Here is a 23,124-nt window from a genome sequence, read left to right as displayed (position 1 = left end):
AATACTTATGAAAATCAGGAATAAAATTCTCAAGGAGTCAAGAACTGTACCACAGCCATCTACAGAGATTGTAATTTTCTATACAATAAAATTGGGGTAAGTGAAAAAAATGAGTTAACTTATGCAGAAACGAAAATTAATTCTGTATTCATCTCACAAGAGCTATGCAAATTATAGTCAAAGTACTGGAGAAATACAAAGCTAAACAACTCTAAGGTATCCATAAGCCAATCAATTTGCTGTGGATTCTCTGGGTCCCTTGTTCCTCTTCTCACGTTTACTGCCTAATATTTGACCACTTTACTGTTTGTTGGCAACTCTCATAAGAGAGAGAACTAGAGAAGCAAAATGAAACATAAGGAAATTAAAGCTACTCCTGATAGCAGCCAGGAGGAATACGTTGGGATCTTTGTCTGGACAGTGAGAAAACATGTGTACTACTTAAAAGTATTCACTAAAATGGGTACTAAGCATGTTTTCTGGAAATCAGTTGCTAACATTGGCTTGACCCAATTCAATAAGGTGAGCATTAAACCCATCTAAAATAGAGTCAACTGATAGAATAGAAAGAATTCACGATATATTTGAATGTGCAAAAGCAAGCAGGAAGAAAAGGAGGGTAAAAGGGTGGAGACATACAAGCCTCTGCTGTAGAAATCATCTACAGGAAGTAATTTAACATAATGGAAATGCATCTAACATAAGCAAGAACTAGGGCCAAACCTGACTCCACCCACTTACTAGCAGTAGAAACTGGGTCAGAATGCTTAACTCTGAGAACCTACTTTCAAATTTGTAAAATAAGGACAGTCATATACTTTCTTCATAAAGTTTGGTGATAAATTATGTCAGTCTCCACATCCAAATTCCAGTTTCTATCCCATGTTGCCTGCCTATTTGGCCAAGTGCTGACAGTCATCTCATTTTAAGCACTCATCCTTTCTTTCAATTTTTCAAGGATAAAGCCCTGAAGAAATATCTACAGAGTAGTTAACATATGGCTAAAACTATCATGGGAAATTTAAAAAGATGGATTAAAAAGTGCAACTGGGACCTTTTGTAAATGAGAGGCAACCTATTGGTAAAAATATGTTTTTTTCTTCAACGGTACAGGAAAAATAGTATAAAAGCTCTGTTTAAAAATTACAGCAAGGCATCTTTTGGAGGAGGGAGAAGATGTTCTTCCTTTCATACAGATTAAAGTGCAGAAGATGCTTTGTTCTTTGTAAACTTACTTGAACGTAAGTTCTATGGGAAGAGAGATCTTTGTTTCATTCATTACTGATAGTGCATATAATAGGCAATTAAGAAATAATTTTGAATGAATACAGCATACACAGATTGGCACAAGGGTGGTGGTCCATCTGCCTCTGCAGATGACCATACACAATTAAAAAAAGAAGAGATAAATAATAAGCCAGAATTTTATTAGCACCTAGATAAAATGCAACACAACTATTCCTATACTTCCTAAACTTCCACAATTCTGTTGAAGAACTCACAGCCCATATGCAGTATATATATTAGCATATGCATAAATATGAAATGACTAATATTTTTTGAACCAGGAAAATATGATTTCCTGACGTGAATAGACCCTTCACGATAGAGAAGGAAAAAAAAGCTGACAGTTTGGGGAAAAAAGTTCTATTCCTCTGTTTAAAAGTCAAGCTCTAAACTTTGATTTTGTTTATTTTTTTAAAAGACTATTTATATAGAACATTGCATTTAAATTATTTGTTATTTAGATGTTAGGATAATATACAAAGAGCTAATAAACAGCATAACTTAGTTATTAATAATAAATACCAAAGTGAACCAGTGTTTTAGAATTTTTAATATGAAAACACAGTAGATTTGGACTATAAACCACAGACTGATGTAGGTATCTATAGATCTTGTCCTCAGGCTAATTATAAAGTAGTTCAAATTTTGCCAAAGTAAATAGCACAGCCTACATACTTCTTTGCCAACTCTCTCATAAACCAGATGGAACCAACAATCGAAAGAACCATGAAAAAGAAATTTTTAATGAATCCATTTCCTTCTGAAGTTGTATGAGAAGAAGGTCACTTTCTTACTTACTAGCTTACCTTTTGATGTCCTTATTTTTTTGATTGTACATATTTTTATGTATTATGCTATATTTATGCATTCTTCAATAGCATCTTTATTTATGACTTTGTGAATCAACATCTTTGTGATAGGAGGCAAAAGTCACTTAGCTAATTACACATGCTTGATAAGCTGCATAATAATAACCACTGCAGTACTGTACATTAGTTGAAAGCATATAAATTACTGCAGTTATTCTCATTTGGGAAAAAACAAGAGACTTTTTTAGTTATCTAAAACATCTTTGTTGCCTCCATATACACCTTCTTAAGTATACTATTCTTTTAACCCAAATCATGACATTAATAATAAAATAAAGGTTAAATTCCATTCTATCAGTCTGATCAAAGAAATAAGAACAAAAACAAAACAAAATTCAATTTAATGCAAATACTTCTGATCTGCAATTGAGGATTTGGTGATATGAAGCTTCTTCCACATAATGCAATCCCAATGAAAACAAACAGTTTAGACGTTCCCCACCCCACAAGAATGCTGTAATGAAATCTGACTTGGTCCAGCCAAGAGATCAGAAGTGCACAGAGAGAGAGAGAATGTACAGAACTGGAATATTAATATGACTTCTGTATGAAGATTGAAAACTCTACAAAGTTATAATAAGGTCAAAATAACACAGATAATTTACTGCCAGAGAAAATCATACTCTCCTATGAGTGATTTACTAGATGTTCTATAAAAATGGAGTGTGGACAAGCTACATTCAGATGCAAGCTTGCAGCTGTCAGTGTCTACATTTGCTCAATCTGGCTAGAGGATGCTTTGAAGGTTGATTTAATTGTAGCTTCTGAATCATGTTCTTCCCTATGTTTTAAATTGTTTAACATAAATATAAAAATGTTAAAGCAATTTTAAGACTGTAAATATTTAGTATAAAAAGCTGCAAAATCTCATTTTTTTCTGGAAGAGTGACTGAAAACGGAAAGACTGTCTGGGAAAAAATACCATTACTTAATAATGGTAATTGCCCAACAGTTATGGCAAATTTACCCTTATATGAGAAAGTTCATAGGGTGTTCAGAAGGAACTAAGGATAAACAAACAAAAAACTAGGTTTGTGACTGAACTGATCAATTTTAAGAGAAACAGGAATCTATTATCTGTAGAAAAGGGTTCGGAGATCAAAGCTGAACAGCTGGGAAGGCAGCATCTTTGGGTTCCCTGCAGGCAAAGTAATAACCTAAGTATCTTTTTCTCTATACACAAACTCAGAGCAGAGATTCAACTCCTGTCCATGCCACCAGCGCCAGCACACAGGCAACCACCAATGAGCTTTGTCAATGTCATCTACTCAGCTAGAGCTCTCCTCAACCATCTTTCTATTCTTTGACAGGCTTCATTAAATTCCAAATATCGCCTAACCATTCACTTCCCAGCATCAACAAATCATCCTTAGGGAGAATATCTTGTTCTTCCTCTGCAAGCTGTTTCCCCCATTTTTTATTTTCACTTTTATACATACCTCCTTTTCTACATATTTTCTTGCCGGGTTTTCTGGCACATTCCTTGGATATTCTTTTTACTGAAAAATGAATAGAAGACTAGAAAATAACATGGCGCTCCATCACAGACCGCCGGAACATGCAACACCACTATCTAACTTAATACTCTCCTGCGTTTACTGAGTGCGAAAGATTCCCCAATTCACTGAGCCTGCACATGCAATGGAGAAATGTTGATGCATCTTCTCAGAAGTCATTCGGTAGGAAATGGAAATTAGGAACCCATTTCTACCTAAATATACGTGCTGCAGAGGAAAGAAAATGAGTAGGCACAGGAAAAAAATAAGAACGCCAACACACATAAACAAAAAGAGCTGCATGCACACATGTAAAATGTCTACATGCCGACAGGAAAAGCCATGCATGCTACCAGTACACATGAATTAATATTGTTAGAATAGAAAAATATAAATATATCTCCCTGTTTTTCCTGTAGTAAACTCACCATCCTCAGTTGGGACGTATATGTTTAAATACAGGCAATCTTCACTCTGGTCTTGTACGTATGATGAAACCACGTCCAAGTTATTAGTAAACCACACAGGAAGCATGACTTCTGGCAATCTGCCATCAATGATATTCTGGGGACACACAGGAGCAAACTGAGTAGCATTCCTGACATCTGACCAAGGAGATGGTGGTTCTGGAGGCTGAAAACGATGTTCTCCTGTTGGCGGGGCTGCATATGGAATGCCAAGAAACTGAATAACAGGGCCCAAAATTTCATTATTGAGTTCTTTCTTAATCCCTCTTATCTTGCCGAAGTTGGTAGTCACCAGTGGGTCTCCATCATCCAATTTTTGTGAGAGCACGTGGGCAGCCTGAAGCAAACAGCCCAACACACAAAGAGTCAATGAGGCACCCAATCCCCTGTGTACCAAGCATGCCATTACTGCTCTCCAAACATAAGCTGGCCACATGCATCTGGGCAGCGCCATGGTCCCACATCAGTTGTGTAGTTGTCTGGTTGCAGTGAGGCAAAGGTGTTTGTATCCACTTGAGAAAAACCGTATAACGGTAGAATACACCTCAGATTTCTCAAAGGCGAGCTTGTCAAGAAAAGCTCAGAAAGCTCTTCATGCAGCCAGTATCTCCCATTGATTTCACATGTATTGAAGTAGCATCTTCAATCATCGCTATTTATCAGACCATATCCTATTGACCATTCTGTTTTCCATAGTAGCAACGTAGTGAGAGTGGCCATTGACTGTACATTTCCCTCTTATAAATCAAATCCAGTTAGCTGCAGGTCTATATCCTAGAGAAAATGAAAATAAATCATTAGTACAAACAAGCTAAAATAGACAGAGTGATAACTAGATGTTTTACAAGCTACAGAAATACTTTAATAGTGGCTGGAGTCAGGTGAGTTAAATACTACCATAGGAAAATTATGGTTTGATGTGAGATGACAGATGAAATAACCGATTATTAGAATATTGAGAAACTTGCCTCCTGGCTTTATACACATTTAATAGAAAGCAGGCCTTGTTAAAATATACAGTTTCAGGAGTATTTCACAGTACAGTTTTCTTAAAATACTGAAGGTTATGTGTGAAATTTTCCCTTTATTGAAAGTCTTCAATCACTTTAAGGGACCACAGTATTAATCACCAAACATACTAAAAATTAGAATTCAGTAGCAGAAAACCTTTTTAAAAATATTGGTAGGGAATTAGTCGAATGTAAACAAACTTTGTAAGAATGACTATATATATTAAACAAACAAACAAATAAAAAGATGGTCCCCAATCCTGTGCTATATAGAAAAAAACAAAGATTATGTTAGAACAAGAAAACCAATATTAGTTCAACTATGATCATTTAAGTGCAACTACCTTATAAGGTCAATCTCCTTGCTATTTCTCAAAAGTATACATAAAATCATTGGCTATAGCTCCTTCACCTTAAATTAAGATTCAAGAATTTAAAAGACAAAATGCCTTTAGACACAACTTGAAAAAGAGACAGAAGTTGGCATCATTTTTTGCAGACTTTATTTTTTATCATCTAGGTAGCTATATATTTTAGATATCAGTAAATTTGCAACAGGAAAATTAACTTCTGAGTCAAAGTCAATATATTTTAAATTACAAATGTTCTCACTACCTGTTAAAGATCAAAAGAACAATATAAAAAGAAAAGAGTGCGGCAGTTTAAAAGAACAAGCATACCTAATCATAGCGTTGCATACTAACAGTAATCAAACATCTAACACTCTTTACCCAGTCCAACTTAGGATGCATCAGAATAAAATGTAACACTCAGTGCAATGCAATTCACAGTGTAATCTTTCGTTAACTGCAAAATAGCACGCAACTGGACAAATTTGTCTTTTCTTGTTCAAGCAATGTTTTAAAGTGCTTAGTTTGAAAATAACAGTATTCATTTGTATTATAGATGGTTCTATCCTGTCATATTATGGGAAGATTCCTGAAGAAGTGCTGGTCTGGCAGTGAGGCTGTCCTGACTTTATATTATTGAAAAGGAGATCGCAAAAACTATATAGGGCAGCAGGAGATTTGGTTCAAGCCTGGTGTTCCTTTAGCTCTGAACAATTCATCACAGATGGCAATAAGAAGATAAATGTCTTTCTTCAAGAATACTTGTCTGTGTTAATTCTCATACCTTTGTTGTGAAAGCACATTAACATACAAAAGACAGGTTTCGACCCATCCCATTTCTGTGCCAGAACTCTAGCATATATTGAAGATTTAGCTACACAAACCCACTTCTGTTAAGAGTACATAATGCTCATTCTTGCACAGAATCGTGGTGGGCCACAGCATGACCAAGTCTTTCCTACTCACCTTTTGGTGTTAAAAAGCAGCATTTTTACACCTAAAATAGAGTACCTGTGGTGAGAACTTAAAAATCTCCATCACCATATTTTATTCAGCTTAATTTTCAAATACAGTGATTTCTAAAAATTCTTCTTTACATACTTGGTATCTCATCCAGAATAAAAAGTACTTGTTTGGCATATGGACACCAAGGGGGGAAAGTGGGGTGGGGTGGTGGTGGTGGGATGAATTGGGAGATTGGGATTGACATATATAAAATAGATGACTAATAAGAATGTGCTGTATAAAAAATAAATTAAATTAAATTTAAAAATTTTTTTAAAAAGTACTTGTTTGGTTACCTACAAAATAACACTCATTTTTGTACTCACAAATACTTAACTGTGTTAAAAATAAAAGGGCTGCTGTTTCCCACTTTAATGTACTACTTTAACACAAATTGTGGAGGATGAGAATTCTGCATTCCATGGTAAATTTTCAAATTCTAATGGTTAGCTTTTAAGGTTACAAAAATATCCCATTATACATGGGCTTACCTGTATAATTACAGTATCGGCCCCAAATATTTTTCAGAGGTCACTGTTATAATAATAACAGTTGCCCAAGGTTAATGTAAAAATATGGCTTGTTTAAATAACTGAAAATTTACATATATACATGTATATATATGCCTAAATTTAAAGACTCTCAAATTTGTTGGCAGGGTTTTTTTTTCCTATTTATTGGTGCTTCCTTAGTACAGTATATGCCAAACCCTTAGCTTTTAGGCATTTACATCTCATTTACAACAACAATAAAAACTAGCTTCAACAGTTATCTCCTTTTTACTTACAAGGAACTGAGACTTAGAGGTTAAGTACCTTGGCCCAGGTCTCTCAGCTAAACAATAGCAGATCCAGGAGCCCACTGGCATCTACTTTAAAGGCCATCCTCTTGATCATTACACATGATACAGTCTCTCACTTCACAATTAACACTTTTTAAAAAATTGATCCTAGTGCATTTAAAATTGAATTGTAAAAGTGTTTTATGTTCCTTCAGAAGACAGAATGGAGGTAAACACTCTGACAATTTCATAGAAACAGAGAAATTTAAATGGTCTACCTTGTTCTTATTGGCACTTTAGATTTTGTTACCTTTTTTACCTTTTTTTACTTTACATTGAATGCAGTGATTGGGTATCCATATGTGTTTACACAAGATCATGTTAAAATAATAAGGAGTAACCCCAAAAAGCCCAACTTCATAATAGCATAAATGCCCATTAACAGATATTGATAAATGAATTATGATATATTCACAAATTAGAATTCTATACTTCAGTGCAAATAAAGAACCTAGACCTAAATATATCAGCATGAATAAATCTCAATATTTTTGAAAAAGATTAGATATAGTAAAATGCTATTTAAATAAAGCTTAAAATATGAAAAACAAAACTACATATTATTCACAGATGCATAAATATGTAATAACAGAATATTTTTTATCCATGGGTAGGGAGAAAAGGGTATGAAATGAGTTCTAGCAATTAATTAATGTTATAAATTGATTAACTGGAACTATGAATGATAATCTGGGATGAGGCCTTAAAAGACCACAATTAACTACAGCAAGTTTTACAAATCTAAGATTTGATGGTGTTGGGTGACACACGCGAGCACACACATCTTTGTTATGGAATTCTTTGTATTTTTATGTATGTTTGAAATATTTTATAATAAATACATTAAAATAATGAGGTCAGAAAAGCCTTATTCAGCAGTCCAGGCAGGTAGATGAGCTTATCAATCCACACAGGACTAGCTTTCTCTGACTTTGCAGTAGGTGGAGATACTAGCTCACAAATTCCTCCATTATTCCTCCCTTTGGGTTAAAGCATGTGCAATCCCACTGAGATAAATAAAACAAAAATAAATAACATTTTAAAAAACATAATAAATGGGAATATATTATCTCCTTGCATTAATTTGTCATAACACCTAGTCCATCAACTAGTTTGTTCCTGAGTGACCCAGATTAAAGAGATGATGCTGGAGAGAGTAGAGAGAAATTTCTAGGACATTAAATAATCACAGTGGGTGGCCACATGCGTCCAATTTTTCCTTCACTCAAACATTTATTTGATATCTATAAGGTATAAGCTATTGTGCTAAATCCTATGAGAATTTAAAGATAAGTACAATCTAGTCATTGTTCCCAAGTAGCTACAATATTGTAAAGATCTGAATTGATTACACGCTTATCACCAGAGCTGCATGGAGCTTGGCCAATGCTACACAACTGATGGTTGTTATTTACCATAGTTATGTTCTATAAAGTCACTGCAAACACTGAATTAGGGAAGATGAATCCATTGCTCCGAGGGAAATGCATCTGTATACATACATGCATGTGTGCATGTGTATGTGCATATACACACGAACATATATTATATATACATATTTCACATAGTTATAAATTATCATCTTAAACCCTAAAAACAATTCATCCTAGTAGAGTCTATTTTCTTTATTTTACAAAAGAGAAAACAAAGTTCAGAAGTGTTTAGTGACTCGTCTGAGGCCACCTCACTGATAGATGCCAGAGTTGGGATTCAAATTCCCTCCACCGGGCCCCAGAGCTGGAGCTTCTTTCACTATACTGCATTCTCTACCATCTCCATCTTCTGTTCATCTCTGCATGAGAGCTGAAACCAGAAGTCAGATCATCACCTTGCTCAACCTCAGCAGGAAGCACACTCATGGGGTGACTCACATTTTTTGTTGCTTTGCTCATGTCTGTGAATGACTGCAAAAGCACTATGAGTATTGACTTTGGGGCTATGAATAAATTTTAGTGAACATGCAAATTTGCAATCCAGATCCAGAAATAATGAAGACTGACTGTATTAACTAAAGATAAATAATGTTTCATACCTATGAATCTATAAGTTGTTTTGAAGTCAGAACATAGCCTGGCAACAGCACTTAGTAATAATAATGGGATTTAAGAGTTGGATTTAGTAATAATAATTTAATAATAATTGCATTTAGTAATAACTGGATTCAGTGGAGTGTGGCAGTTTACAATGGCCAACCCTGGCCATGTAACTGAAATGTGCTTATGGGAACGGCTCACTGTAAGAGAACCTGACCACCAGCAGATTGTGGGCTTCCTATACCAAGATGTTTCACATGCACACTGTTGGTGGTTCAAGACCTGGAGACAAGGGGTATCCCGTGGGACCCAGGAACGGGAGAATAAAGAAGACTGAGTCTGAGATTTACAGACCCTATTCAATGCATACCCTTCTCCTGTTGTTGCTCTATTATATTATTTGCCTGTAATAAAGCTGTCCAATGAGTATAAACTATTTGAGTCCTGTGAGTCCGTTCAGTAACTGACCACTTAAAGTAAATACTGTGTAATTAACTCACATAGTAATTAAAAATGAGACGAATAAACAAATGAATGCAATCAGAAAAAAAAATGTTCTTAGACTTTAAAAGGAGAGACAGGTCTACCTTGAATTAGTGGATAAGGAAGGAGTTCATGAATCAAGGGGAATATGAGCTGGGCCTCAAAGAATTGGACAAACACTGATGGTTACAGAAGGAATTCCAGGTAGAGGGCACATTCTAGAAACAGTGGAAAAGATATGTAGTGGTAGTGTGGTGCTCAACCTCCCTGGGAGCAGCTCACACTCCAAGTAGGAAGTCCACACCAGTGTAGAAAGGTCTGGTCTTCTTGCCTCAGTGCAGACCCACTCTGAGGGGCCATCCCAGCCCCAGAGCCCCCTGTGGAAAGGGGCCGAGGGAGGAGTTGGCTGTGATTCCCTGACTGCCCCCCCCAGGTGTTTTTCCCAACGGTATGTCCAAATAAACTTTTAGCAGGCAAACCTCCATCTCAGAGTCCTTTTATTTTTTTTCCCTGGGAAACCTGACCTATGACAGAAAGGAAAGCAGTGGCCACATTTGAGGAGGGCACAGTTTAGTTTGGGCAGAACACAGAGTAAATGAGGTTGAGCATTGGATGAGACTGGAAAAGGCAGGTTACAGCCAAATCAAGCAAGCCCTTAATTAAAAGGCTAAAGAGTTTGGATTTTATTCACTGGATGATGAAAAACCATTAAATATTCTTAGCAGGGGAAGAGTATTATCAAATCTATTCACAAGAAAATTAAACTGGCAGTACTGTGGAGCAGAGATACCCAGAGCAGTGTGTTTATACCCCACCACAAGAGTACCAGATGCGAGAAGGGAAGTAAATCGTTGAACTTCTATGTATTGTAATTTTTTTATAAAGCAAAAAGAGAAAGAAATTAAGCTTTGCTAATATGAATATATGGTTTCATGCCAGTGTCTTCACGTGGTTGTGTGATGCACACAGCACTTGAGATGTTCTTTGGAAGGTGATGGCTCTATACTGCGGTGGGTTTGCCAGCAGTGGCATTTTGTTGTTGTTATCGTTCCTTTTCAATGTTTGGTGATGTATTAGAGTTAATCTCACTGGATAAGCAGATGTATACCTTTTTCATCATGTTTTAGTTCATGTAACCCTCAAAAAATTGGCTACTACATTAAGATTTTCCCACAAGATATAGATTAAAGGAAATACTAGTAATAGAATAAGGACAAAAGAAGAGCAGAAATGAAACTTCTCCTAGTTCTAGCATAAGTTCTTCTTCAGCTACATTGCAAATCTGAAAATAACGGCTATCTAATCATATATAATAACAAGCAGACAAAAATATTTGAAAACATCAAAAAGATAACTTTGAAATGCAAATTTATATCCATTTTAGTAGCTGTGAACTGTGCCCTAAGAATCTCTACATCTTGAGCTATTAATGAATCATGGGAAGAAGGCATCAAGTTTATGTTAAAAAAAAAAATAACTGACATCTTTCTCATCACTTAGTGTCTATTTTTCTGTATGTTTTGCAATCTGATGGTAGAGATATTTATGTAGGAGTATAAGTATATATTTTATACTTTTTTATGATTTGGTTATCAAAAACAGAGGATTATGTGACCACAAAGGTGTGGAAACCATTACCTTAGTGAATGAACTGGTGGGAAAGAAACTGGAAACAGTTTTATTTTCATGTTCAGTTTGAAGTACAGCTAAATACATCCACATTTATGTGAAAATGACATCAAAAAAAGCTAATATTATAGATCACCAAATATTTGCCAAGCTCTGTCCAAAGCACTTTACATTCAGTCCTCACAACAAAATTATAAGCCAAGTATTATTATCTGAGATGAGGAAAATGAGGCTTTATGTGGTTAGATAACTTTCCTAAGGCCACAAAGCTAAAATAAATAAATAAATAAATAAAAGGCAGACTCTCTAACTCTAAAGAATATGTCCTGAACCTTTATGATACATGACATTTTGCTTTGCTCCTGAATGAGACAAACTCAATAAAGTTATACGCTCAGTTTGAAGGTTTTTCAGGAGAGTGAAATACACAGGACACCAACAGGAGGGAAATATGAAGGTGGCTGATTAGCTTGCTGAGGTTAATTAATAGGCATAATTTGGAGCGGCTCCAAATGGTGTGGTATTGAAAGTTTTTCCAGCAACATTCCATAACCTGGGTCAGAGAGTAAATGATAGCAGTTAGGATTAGGGATAAGCAAGGCAAGAATGGTAGAATTTTAAGGAGCAAAGGTTATAAGAAATGGTAATTCTAGTGTTGAATAGATTAACTAAATCTGGGTAGGAAGGCAGGGAGAACCAGAAGGGTACAAGGAGAAAAGGTAAGAAAGAATTAGAACCAAAAATCACAAAGATGGGAATATCAAAGTTCAAGACCTTAATCATGTAGAAGTTCAAGGTCTATCACAGCCCATGTTGTGGCCATACCAACATGTAGCTATGGAGAACGTGGTGACAAGTATATACTGGCATGATCATCATTAATTAATTAATAACTTGATTAATGCTAGCACCAACAAGTATGGACTGGGGCCAGTGAGCTAACTACATCATCTCATTTAGTTGTGTCTAAATACCATGAGTTAGAGATAATTGTCATCTCTATGTAACAGATAATTAAACTAAAGATCAGAAACACAAAGCCACTGAAACACTTTTCAATAAAAAAAGAAAACATTTTTATGAACGTAGGGAGTTCCAACAAATAGAAAGAAATAAGGCAGAAGAATTTAGAGACTCTAAAGATAAACTCTGTCTCTTTCTCAATTCTGTCCAGAGCCTCCTTCTAGGAGGAAGGGTAGGCAGGCCTCAAAGCGTTCCCAGGTTACATCCCCTTCTCCCTTCCTTCACAGAACATGTAAGCAGGGTTCTACTTGTTCTCTCTCTCCTTGTGCTATTTCTACTCTGAATGAACTTCTCCAATGATGTAAGTAAATAACAGAGAAAATAGAATGTTACAGAGAAAAGGCAAACTAAAATTTGACAGAAATAGGAGAAAAAAATTTTACCAACAAAATATTTTAACAGGAAAAAATCACAAGTATATCACAGAGGTTATACCTGGTAGCAAACTATCTTTGTGAAAAAACAATATTAACTAAAACAAACAAACAAAACACAGCACTGGGAGCCATGGTCAGTGAATTGGATCCAACTTGTTTACCAAGATCTTCCTTACTGAAAAATACTCTCCCCATCAGATTTTGCCTGGAGGGACTCTAGGATCCCTTAAGGTCTGGCTCAAATGTCAGTACTTCCTTCTCAGATCCTCCCAGTTACAAAAACACTCCCTCCCCGCAACTCTCAAAGCATTTGTTGCCTTTCTTGTAACTGAATCTGTAGTACTTTTTACTGCAGTAATTTGTAAACTTGGATTCCCTATTCATTCTTATATTATTACATCATTTAGTGTCAGGGACGGGGAAGGCCAACATGAAGGAGATAGGCATGGTGATGATTCCCAAAGAGACTAAAGTTCAATGGGGAAGACAAACTTTATGTAAATCAATCACACAGGTAACCATTTAGTCATAAATGCTTTGCCAAGAAGGATAATGCTCTGAGGGGAGAGTTAATGAGTCTGGAGTGGAAAGGATGATCTTCCTGAAGAAGTGACCTGTAAACTGGGTTCTGAAAGATGAGTAGAAGTTGTCAGGGGGCAAACTGTGTCAGACAGAGGCAAGGGGAGACCCAAATGCTGTGAAGCCTGGGGCTCCCTATTAACAAAGAGATCAGTGTAACTTGAGAGAAGGGTGGGGCATCAGGCTGGAGAAGAAGTGACAATTCAAGAACTTTTAGGCCAAAAAATTAGGGATGTGAGATCTTACTCCAAGTATGATGAGAATAATTATAATCACAAAAATAACATAATCAGATTAACCTTAATCTTTGAGAATAGAGGCTATGGCTTTTCAATTGCTGATTTGTAACTACTATCCCCAGAACAATTTATTACATTGTAGGTCATTGGAGAATATTTCTTGAATGAATAACCCATTCATTCATTATATTATTTTTCATTAATTAACCCTACCCTCAGATTTTATTTATTCATCTGTGATACTTGACCTCTGTGAAGGCATTATCTTAATTACAGTTGCAGCAAGAGGAGATAAAACCGAGAAGAGGATGACAAATTGAAGTACAATGAAAATTCCTCATCATGCAGAGGTATGCATGGATGGTCATATAGACTGGTGACTAATTCCATTACTGTTTGGCAAAAAATGGGATTTTAAGATGCCATAACAGCTTTCTGACAACACAAAGAAAAAGAGATCTAAGTGATAGCGTTTCCTTCTGCATTCTGCAACTGAATATTTCTACTAATACCATCATTACAACAAATGGCTAAACATTGGGTGGTTCTTGTTTGTTTTGTTTTGGGTATGCAAGTAAAACAATCCATTTAACATCTAACTGTATAAAACAAGTTTTACTTTCTGTCTACTCTGAACCTATTCTCAGATAGAATCTCTAAATATTAATTGTTAAATTTAAAATCTACTGAGGAGTGTTGACTTCCAGATGAGCAAGAAGGTTAAGGGGGCGAGAAGGGCAAGAACTGTAAAACAGGTTGTTAAAAAAAAAGCATGGGCAACAGTTTTAATGTATATGTAAAATACCACAGGACACATTTTTAAAACCATTTGGTGACCCTGTGATTCTCACAGAAGAAAATGAATAATCACTCAAGAGCTCAGGAGAGACAGCCAGGTAGAGCTGATTACTTCCCTTGATATTAATGAGGATTTTGTCTGACAAGAGCCCCTTTTGGGTTGCAAGTCATCGTGTCCAGAAGCAACTTAATTATGCCTGCCAGTATCTTTATAGAGAAGACAGTACAACCTAAGAGCAGTGCTACCTTCTCAATTCAGTATTTAAGCCTATTTTTCTTTCTGGTGAGTTGTTGTGCCTGGGAAGAGTGGAGAATTGCCATTCCTGGTGCCCTGCTTAATTAAATTCCTCTTTAAAAAATCCCATGCTGCCAGAGAATAGCTACAACTTTGGCAGAGGGAGGGCTAAGTTTCTCAGTATGGCCCTGTGCCAGGGTGAGTCAATCTTGACCCCTCGGAGGATGATTAGCAGAGAGGGGGGAGTTAAACCTTTGTGCCCATTCAGTCCTAGGCTTCTGCTGGAATTGGCAAATACTATAGTTACTATTGTTTAAGCAGTAACTGTCTGCTAGGAATTGGACTGAGACCACCAACTCCTTTCATGTAAGGTACCAAACAACAATAAGGGTTCTGTCACTCCTGACCTGGCTTAGAGCTCAACCAGTGCCCCAAAGGGGAAAGGCTATTACACTTGCAATCTTCTTCAGATATCCACATCTTTCATTTTCTCTTCGTATTACAGATCCATTAGTACTAATAATGACAAAATTCAAAACAACGCTCTATTCATGGGCCATTTGAGTAACAAAACATCAATGAATATATATTCACAAGAATTTAATACACACATGGAGTAAGTTTAAATTATTTCACCATTTAAATAAATAAAATTTAAATTTTATTTAAATTCACCATTTAAATAAAACTGAACAATAGGAAATTTGTAATTATAAATTGCTTTAAAAATTGAAAAAAGAATTAATGGCCAAAATGCCAAACATGATTATATTTTAGATCTTATTGCCCGTGTTCTAAGTGTTTGAAATAATTTTTAGGGCTTCCCTGGTGGCGCAGTGGTTGAGAATCTGCCTGCCAATGCAGGGGACACGGGTTCGAGCCCAGGTCTGGGAAGATCCCACATGCCGCGGAGCAACTGGGCCCGTGAGCCACAACTACTGAGCCTGCGCGTCTGGAGCCTGTGCTCCGCAACAAGAGAGGCCACGATGGTGAGAGGCCCGCGCACCGCGATGAAGAGTGGCCCCCGCTTGCCGCAACTAGAGAAAGCCCTCGCACAGAAACGAAGACCCAACACAGCCAAAAAAATTAATTAATTAATTAATTAAAAAAAAAATTCAGGGCCTGGGGTCCTCTGTCCCCGAGAAAAAAAAAAAAAGAAATAATTTTTAGTGCTTCCAAAGTTCCTTGAGATATCACATTTTCTACATGGCACAAAATAATTCTAATGTACATTTTGGTAAAGTATAACCACAAATAATCCTATTATACTTCTGAGTCTTGATAAAATAATTTATCAAAATAAACTGTATAAAAATTTCACTAAAAAGTTTTATTATTTATCTTTGATTAAAATGCAATCTTTTAAATATATTCCTTTCTACTTTTGGAATTTTGCACATAGCTTTAAAATATCTATCAATTCAAACAACAATTGATTTATGTTAAGAAAAAATTAAAAGCAAAAATGAAGAGATCAGGTATTAAGCAAGAGGTTACCAATTTAGTTGTTAACATCCAAGGCTAGAACCAGGTCTCTATATTCATTTAGCAATATTTATTGGTCACTAGTGATATACCAGGCACTGTTCTAGGTGTTGGGGAGAAACACACATAGCTTTGAAAAGCCAGACAAAAATCCCTGCCATTATGGATGTTATACAGACTACTACTACTGTATTATTGCAGCATGTAAAATATTTTACTCTTATATATTAAACAATTCCTCAGATTTATTACTAAAGACCACAGCTCTAAATAATAGAAACTTTTGGCATCAATCTTAGAGCAACATATTCATTAGAATACTTGGCACAGTTAAAGAAACTAGTGACTTTTTTTTTTTTTTACCCATTAGAGAAAGGATAGATAACAATGTCACTTGCGTGTAAAGTTTTGGATAGCTAAGTAATATAGATTTAAATTAAAAATGACAGATGCACTGACTTGAAACATAATGGTTACTGAAGTGAAACTTTACTCCTTTTAGCGTTACGGTTAACGAACTGATGGCTCAAGTATTATTTTCAGGTGTGAATACTGTGATAACTGTTGGTCAATGTGATATGTAGTAATCACTGTTTTCCTGGTCAGTTCTATCATAAGCAGAATGGTTGTCCTACGGGAAAAACTTATGCCAGTGATAATTCTAAGTTAGTTTTTTATCAAATCAGTATTTATTGATTTAATGTGTGACCATGTTAAAGTTCCAATATGGAGTATTCCATACGACAGTATGAAAGTATTCACCATAACTATCTAAAAAAAAGACAAGATTTTCAATTCACTTTGAAATGTTACAACTAACCTCTTTTCTTCTGAAGACTCAATATTTATTGGGTGTTTCAAGGAAGAAAAAACTACTGTTACACACAAGTGATGCCAAAGGTCTGTATGAATAATAAATTAGCCTATCAACTGGATGTTTCCAAAAAGGCAGTTGTTGAGGAGCATACATAAGACCTTCATATTATTGCCTGACTGCTTCACTCTTCCCAGAATGTACCTACATTATTTAAATACAGACAAAATGTGAGAAAACCACATTCTAAGGAAATATTTGCCCAATATTCTCTCTCCTCTTCAATTTCTGCCCCAATATACAATGCCACTACCAAATAAATAAATAAGCAAGCAAACAGATAAATAAATCTACTTATTTTCTAAATTATGCCAAAAATTAAACTATAGGTGCAGGTAAATTGATATATGAGCAGATCTCCTACTGAAGCACCACTTACCGCACACCCAAAGGGATGGCATGGGTTTTGGCAGGTAGCCCTAACTGCAGGCATATGTGGTATTAGAAAAGTAGACCATAGGAAAATGAAAGGCTACTGTGTGGCCTGTCTCAAGGGGACTAATACGGAACATGCCTGGATACAGAGTTAACATACTAAACCAAAATTGCTATAGAAGAGTGAAAACTGTGAAAAAGTGTATATTCTTCGATTTCATAAGTCAGACCCAAGCTCATCAACTTAAAGGCAGGTCCTAAGATGTCAACTGCATTTAGTAGGTCTAGTCTCAGGCTGGAACTTTATTTCCTGTGATGTATCCCTGTGATTTTTGATTTTACATCTGTAGCAATAACTTAACTTACATTTGTTCCAAAATGAATTTCATGCTCAACTTGTTTTTCTTAATTAAACTTCCTTTAGCAACCCCTAATATGTGTATTATTAAAGCTCATTAGTCCCATTCATGCTTGCCTGTCATTTTTTGGCTACACATTCATATACTGAAGTGCTCTGTTTCTATATATAGGAAGAAAATTAAATAATAAATATGGGGAATTGAATGTTTTATGAGTGTCAGGATGAGAAAGTGCCTGCAAGGCCCATAAGGTTTCACACAAAAGAGGCATTACTGCTAAAGCTAACATGCTGACACATCTCTCATCTATAAAGTCTGCAGTAATGGCAGCAGTAAAGCATTTTGCCATTGACTAGAATTTCTCTTACATGCAACGGAAATAGACACAGAAGAGATTATATCAACTGTTATAAAAAGACTTCATATAAAATCCCCCAAAAGTTTAATGTCTAATAATTTCAAATGTCTGGAGTGATTTACTAGTTTTCCCTGACTTCAGTTAAGCTTAGAGTTGGCAGTCTTTCTCTTTCAAACATGTTTGCTACCAAATAGGTGTTTTTTTTTGGGGGGGGGGGGTGTATATTGAAGGCAGAAATAATTCATATCCTTTTATAGCAACATAGCAATATTTGACATTGTCAATGTGATGCCATTAATAACAAAGCATAAATAATCAAACCTGTTACTATTAAGGAATTATTCTTAGGAACAGTTGAGAATGTAGCTATCCCACAAGATTAAGAGGTTAGCTACCTCAAAATGTTTTAAATTACCTTTTAAAAGGCATTTAAAAGGACACCCTAAATTCATCATGAGTGTTCTATATGTTAATTTTTTTAATGTTTCTGTGCTTTGCAAATTTGAAATATTAAAAATTGAAACTTTGTAAGTTTTAAGGGTTTTATTTTTTTGCATTTCTCGATAAAGCAGAAGAGATGGAAGATTTGCATTTTGAGAAGCCATGTGTTAAATTTCAACAAATCATTAAAAAAGGATTGCCCTTTTCATTTTGCTTTCAATTAAGAGTGTGTAGCAATTTTCTTTAAAAAAAAATCAGTTAATGTAGAATAACATTTAACTGTATTTAAATGTCTCAAAATCATGGAACGAATCTGCAGCAAATGTATTCAGCACCCCCTGAATGTTAGGCCAGCTAGAACACATGGAAGGCTTTCGAGGGACAGGTGCAGCAAAGCTCCAGTGAATCAACATCAGTTTTTCCATGGTGATAAGCTTTGGGGAATCCAATGTTGTTTCTTGTCACATACATTAGGAACTGTGCTTGCAGCTTTCAGGGCTAATTGAGAGTTTCTATTTCTTTACCCCAAACTACCACATTCTGTGTTATTCAATAGCAAAATTGAAACAGCTGATCAAGGCTACCATGTTCTTTTTAATAATCATGACCAAAAAAAAAAATGTATTTCGATAAAGTAGAGCAAATGTAATTAATTTTCTAAATGAACTCTTCAGGTTTTTCAGTAGTTCTTAGAGTCATCCACTCTATTAATAGAGAACTTTTATGTAACTGGGTAACTTGCTCTTCATTTACTGGCTACAGCTTTAAATTTTTTTTGTGGTGTATCATTGTGTTTATTTTTATTTCTATCATTATTAACCTTCCAAAGTGGATCTACCACCTACAAAGTTTACCAAAGTTTTATGTAGGAACTGCTTGTAGAAACCATAGAGTGGGCCAAAGTTTCCTCCTTTTCATTTTTACTGCCAAAAGAAAATGGAACGAGGGACTACTAAGTATTGATTATTCTTGACAGACGAAAATATTGCTCCGCCATGACAAAGGCACTTTAAGCTGACTCTCCTGGCTTTAGCACCATGGCACATGCCATGACCACTGGGTCAGTGGTTGTGAAATATGCAAATTAAATTTTAAAATGACTTCCCTTTTCATATTTCATATTTTCCATCTACTTTTATAGTATCAACATTATATTCTCTACTAGTCTAAAAAGAGGAATCCCAGCCCATCTCCCATTCACCTTCATTACTGATTTACTATTATCATTTAATATGTTACTTGCTAGCTGTCTTTTTTAATTTAAACTTTGAAAAAGATGTTAATATTAGCGGACTATGTGGCCAGGATCAGTGGCTAGAATGTACCAAAATGCAGAATATCCATTCTTCTAGTTCTTGCTGCACATAAACCACGTGATTTAGAGCTGCGTTAAAAAAAAAAAAAGGCAAACCCAACCTCTCAGATATCTTCTTAAAACTAACAGTTAGGCTTGTAGAAACTATTTCTTGCTGTTTTTATCATCTCTAGAAAAACTTACGCAAAGTCTGCAGAAATAAGTAACTTTTCCACAGTAGAATCCTTGGGAGACAAGAGTTTCATATTTTACTATTTAATCTTAAAAAAGGAATGGCATTGTTCTTGTTTCAGTATTTAGATTTACGAAACACATATACACACGCAAATCCAGGAAGAAAGTTTGGTGAGGCTCCTCTTTTAATACCTGAATGTCTGATGTATCTGGAATTCCTGAAATAAGTATTGGGATGATGAGTGCTTTAGATGATATTGAAGAGTTGCATTTCAATGAGTTCACACTTAATGAAGAGGTTTCAATGTTAAAACCATAAAGGTCACATTTCATAATCTATAAACAGAAACCCCTGAAAAAATATTTGATGCTTTTCTTTAAAAGATTAAAATGTAGAAAATACATTATTTTATAGTTTAACGATTATATATCTCCATTTTATTCTAATAAGCTGAATATCTGAGGTTTAAAATTTAACAAATTGGCCTTAAATAGCAAAAGCCACCTAAAACTATGATGCTGAGGTATTAGAAGCTTATAAAGGGAGGGGAGTGCATTAACTTATTTAACATATCTATCCACATATTTTAAACGAACCACTTCTTTATATGTAATTGTTCTGAACCTATGTGGACTCCAAAACTGGTTCAGAATAATATGCTTTTCTGATTCCAAAGCAACTTTTAGCTTCGTAAGTCAATTAATATTCACTCACTTGAGTGATTAATTTTAATTATATCTGCTGAAATTGATTTTCCTACTGTAAATAAAGACGAGCTTTTACTGAGAGCAATGAAATAACATTTTAAAAGAAAAAGAAAAAAAAAAAGATCCCTGAATTCAGCTGCAAGAAAATGTCTGGGAACGCGCGCACCGCTCAGCTGGAAAGAAAAGCCAGTAAGCGGCGAGGGGGCCAGGCTAGGGGTCCATCGGAAATGCAGCCGGCTGCCTGGCGCACTTGCCAGCCTGGGCCCTCGGCAGAAAGGCTGCAACGCCTCCCTGGACTCGTCCAACTCGAAGAAAGTTACCTCGGATTGTATTATGCAAAGTCGAGCAAGTGAATTACAAAACAACATGTATGGCCAGTCACCCACTTCTACTGTCTCGCAGTGACCCTGTAACTCTTTAGTGTCTCTGAGAGGAGGGAGAGGCGGGAAGGGGAAGGAAGAAAGAGCGAGGGAGAAAGAGACAATACGAAACGGCCAATTCCCCCTGCAAAATTCCCCTGGAAGGCAAGACAGCCACCAAAACCGCGGCCAAGGCAGCAGCGATTTCTACTTGGGCTTCCCCCCTTCCACATGCAGGTTTTTCCAAGGCATCGCTGCCGCCTCTCCTTAAAGTATCACTAGGAGAAAGCACTAGATCCAAGAGGGATCTCCCAACTGAGAGATTTTCGATGCAAAGTTGAGAGCTTGGAGGGTTACTTGGCTTCCCCACAGACGCCACAAAATAAGGTTTTTAAGCTCGATCTAGGTAGCTCCCTAGCGATCCACCGGAGATGCGCGAGGTGGTTTACATCCCCCCCTTTTCTTTCCATTTCACAGGCACCGTGTCCGCAGCACCTTCCGCGCGGCGGCACACAGACCCAGGCAGCCCCCTCCCAATAAAAGACCCCACACTTACCCTCAGTAAGATAAATCCACAGAAGGAGCCCCCTCATCTTCCCCCAGTCCCCTTCCAATAATTCAAGGAGACAGTTTCTACAACACTTCGCCGTCAAATTCAAGCTGAATTGCTCTAAGTATTTACCAGTTCCTAGACGCTTATTTTGGAATCTCGAGCACCCGGTTAATTCTTGTTTCAGAATTCAAGATGCTTCCTTTATTTTTTTCTTTTTTTTCTTCTCTAAGCAGCCGCAACCCCAGTTTTGCACCCCCCCTTTCCTTTTTTTTTTTCTTTTTTTATTCACCCACGGACACTTCCAAAACGTGTCGATTGATCCTTTTTTCTCTCCAGATGCAACCACGATCCAGAATCTTTGAGACTCAAAGCCATCTCCATGTAAATCCGACCATCAGGCAAGAAATACAAATGATCAAACAACGTTACTTCTTTCAGCTGCAATCAGATAATCCTACTAATCCAATAGATTTATCTCGATTGGAAATTGACCTCAAAAATGAATCCCTGGTGCTGATATCCAGTAGAGCGATTTCGTAGCCCTGTTCAGATGACCAAAAGAACTGTGGATTCTTTCCGTCTTTCTTTTTAAAGTCTTTTTTGGATTCTGGGTGCACTGCTCGCAAAAAAATGCCGAGGACCCTGGTTTTCCCCTAATATAGGTTTCTACTCCAAATCAGTGCAGGATGAAAAATGGTACAAAGATACCCCTAGTGGCTTGAGGTGATATTGCAGGGATCTCACTTTTTTTTTTTTAATCCCCTCTCCTCACCTTTTTTTTTTTTTTTTTTTCCTCCCCTCTCCCCACTGTAGATAACTGGCTGCTATAGTAGTGAAACAAGAAGAAGGCTGAACAGAGATTAACATGAATAGTATGTGACTACTTGAAAAAATCGTCTGATCTTTCTTCTTTGTTTTACTTTAAAGACTGAATCTTCTGTGCTTCTGTCTCCGCAGTATTCCATCTTTTTTCTACAGAATTTTCCCCAATGGCTTATAGTAGCTAAAAGGCCAATTTGGGGCAGCTAGTGATTTCAAAGCTAATGTATTTGTTTCCTGAATAACTACAGATATCAAAAGAAGCCTCAGTATTCCGGAGACATGCTGTTTTTAGAAAAACCCTTAACATTTTGTTTCCTTTAAAGGAATATTCATATGTATATATATATGCATTTTGGGCAGGTTTTAGAGAAAAAGAACCAATGCAATGAATTTCAGGATTCTGTTTGGTAAGCAATATTTCATAAACTTTACTGTGCCTACCAATAACCCAAGGATCTTTTAAAAATGAGGATTCTGATTCAGTAGGACCAGGGAAGAGATGAAATTCTGCATTTCTAGCAAGCCCTCTGACTACACTCTGATTTATCAAGGGCCTAGTAAACTTGGGAAGTTGAATTCA

At 36.2% G+C, this 23,124-nt stretch overlaps 1 protein-coding gene across 3 annotated transcripts in view; it reads right to left on the bottom strand.

Moving 5' to 3' along the window:
* The window catches only part of NLGN1 (neuroligin 1), a 735,835-nt gene extending 713,473 nt beyond the window's left edge, over positions 1 to 22,362 (bottom strand). For 2 of the 3 annotated variants that reach the window (XM_007173568.2, XM_007173570.2), the window contains exons 1-2: positions 21,726 to 22,362; positions 4,081 to 4,893 (exon numbers count right to left, since the gene is read on the bottom strand). In XM_007173568.2, coding sequence (XP_007173630.1) covers positions 4,081 to 4,573 — 493 coding nt within the window. In that variant the 5' untranslated portion in view covers positions 4,574 to 4,893; positions 21,726 to 22,362. Of the gene's footprint in view, positions 1 to 3,595; positions 3,656 to 4,080; positions 4,894 to 21,725 lie in introns of all 3 variants that reach the window. The other variant, XM_057545961.1, reaches the window with a different exon arrangement.
* Between the last annotated feature and the right edge of the window lie 762 nt (positions 22,363 to 23,124).

The sequence above is a fragment of the Balaenoptera acutorostrata genome, chromosome 4, assembly GCF_949987535.1.
Source record: "Balaenoptera acutorostrata chromosome 4, mBalAcu1.1, whole genome shotgun sequence".
NCBI lineage: Eukaryota > Metazoa > Chordata > Mammalia > Artiodactyla > Balaenopteridae > Balaenoptera > Balaenoptera acutorostrata.
Note: the sequence above shows the minus strand (reverse complement) of the source record. Positions and strands in the feature narration are given on the sequence as shown.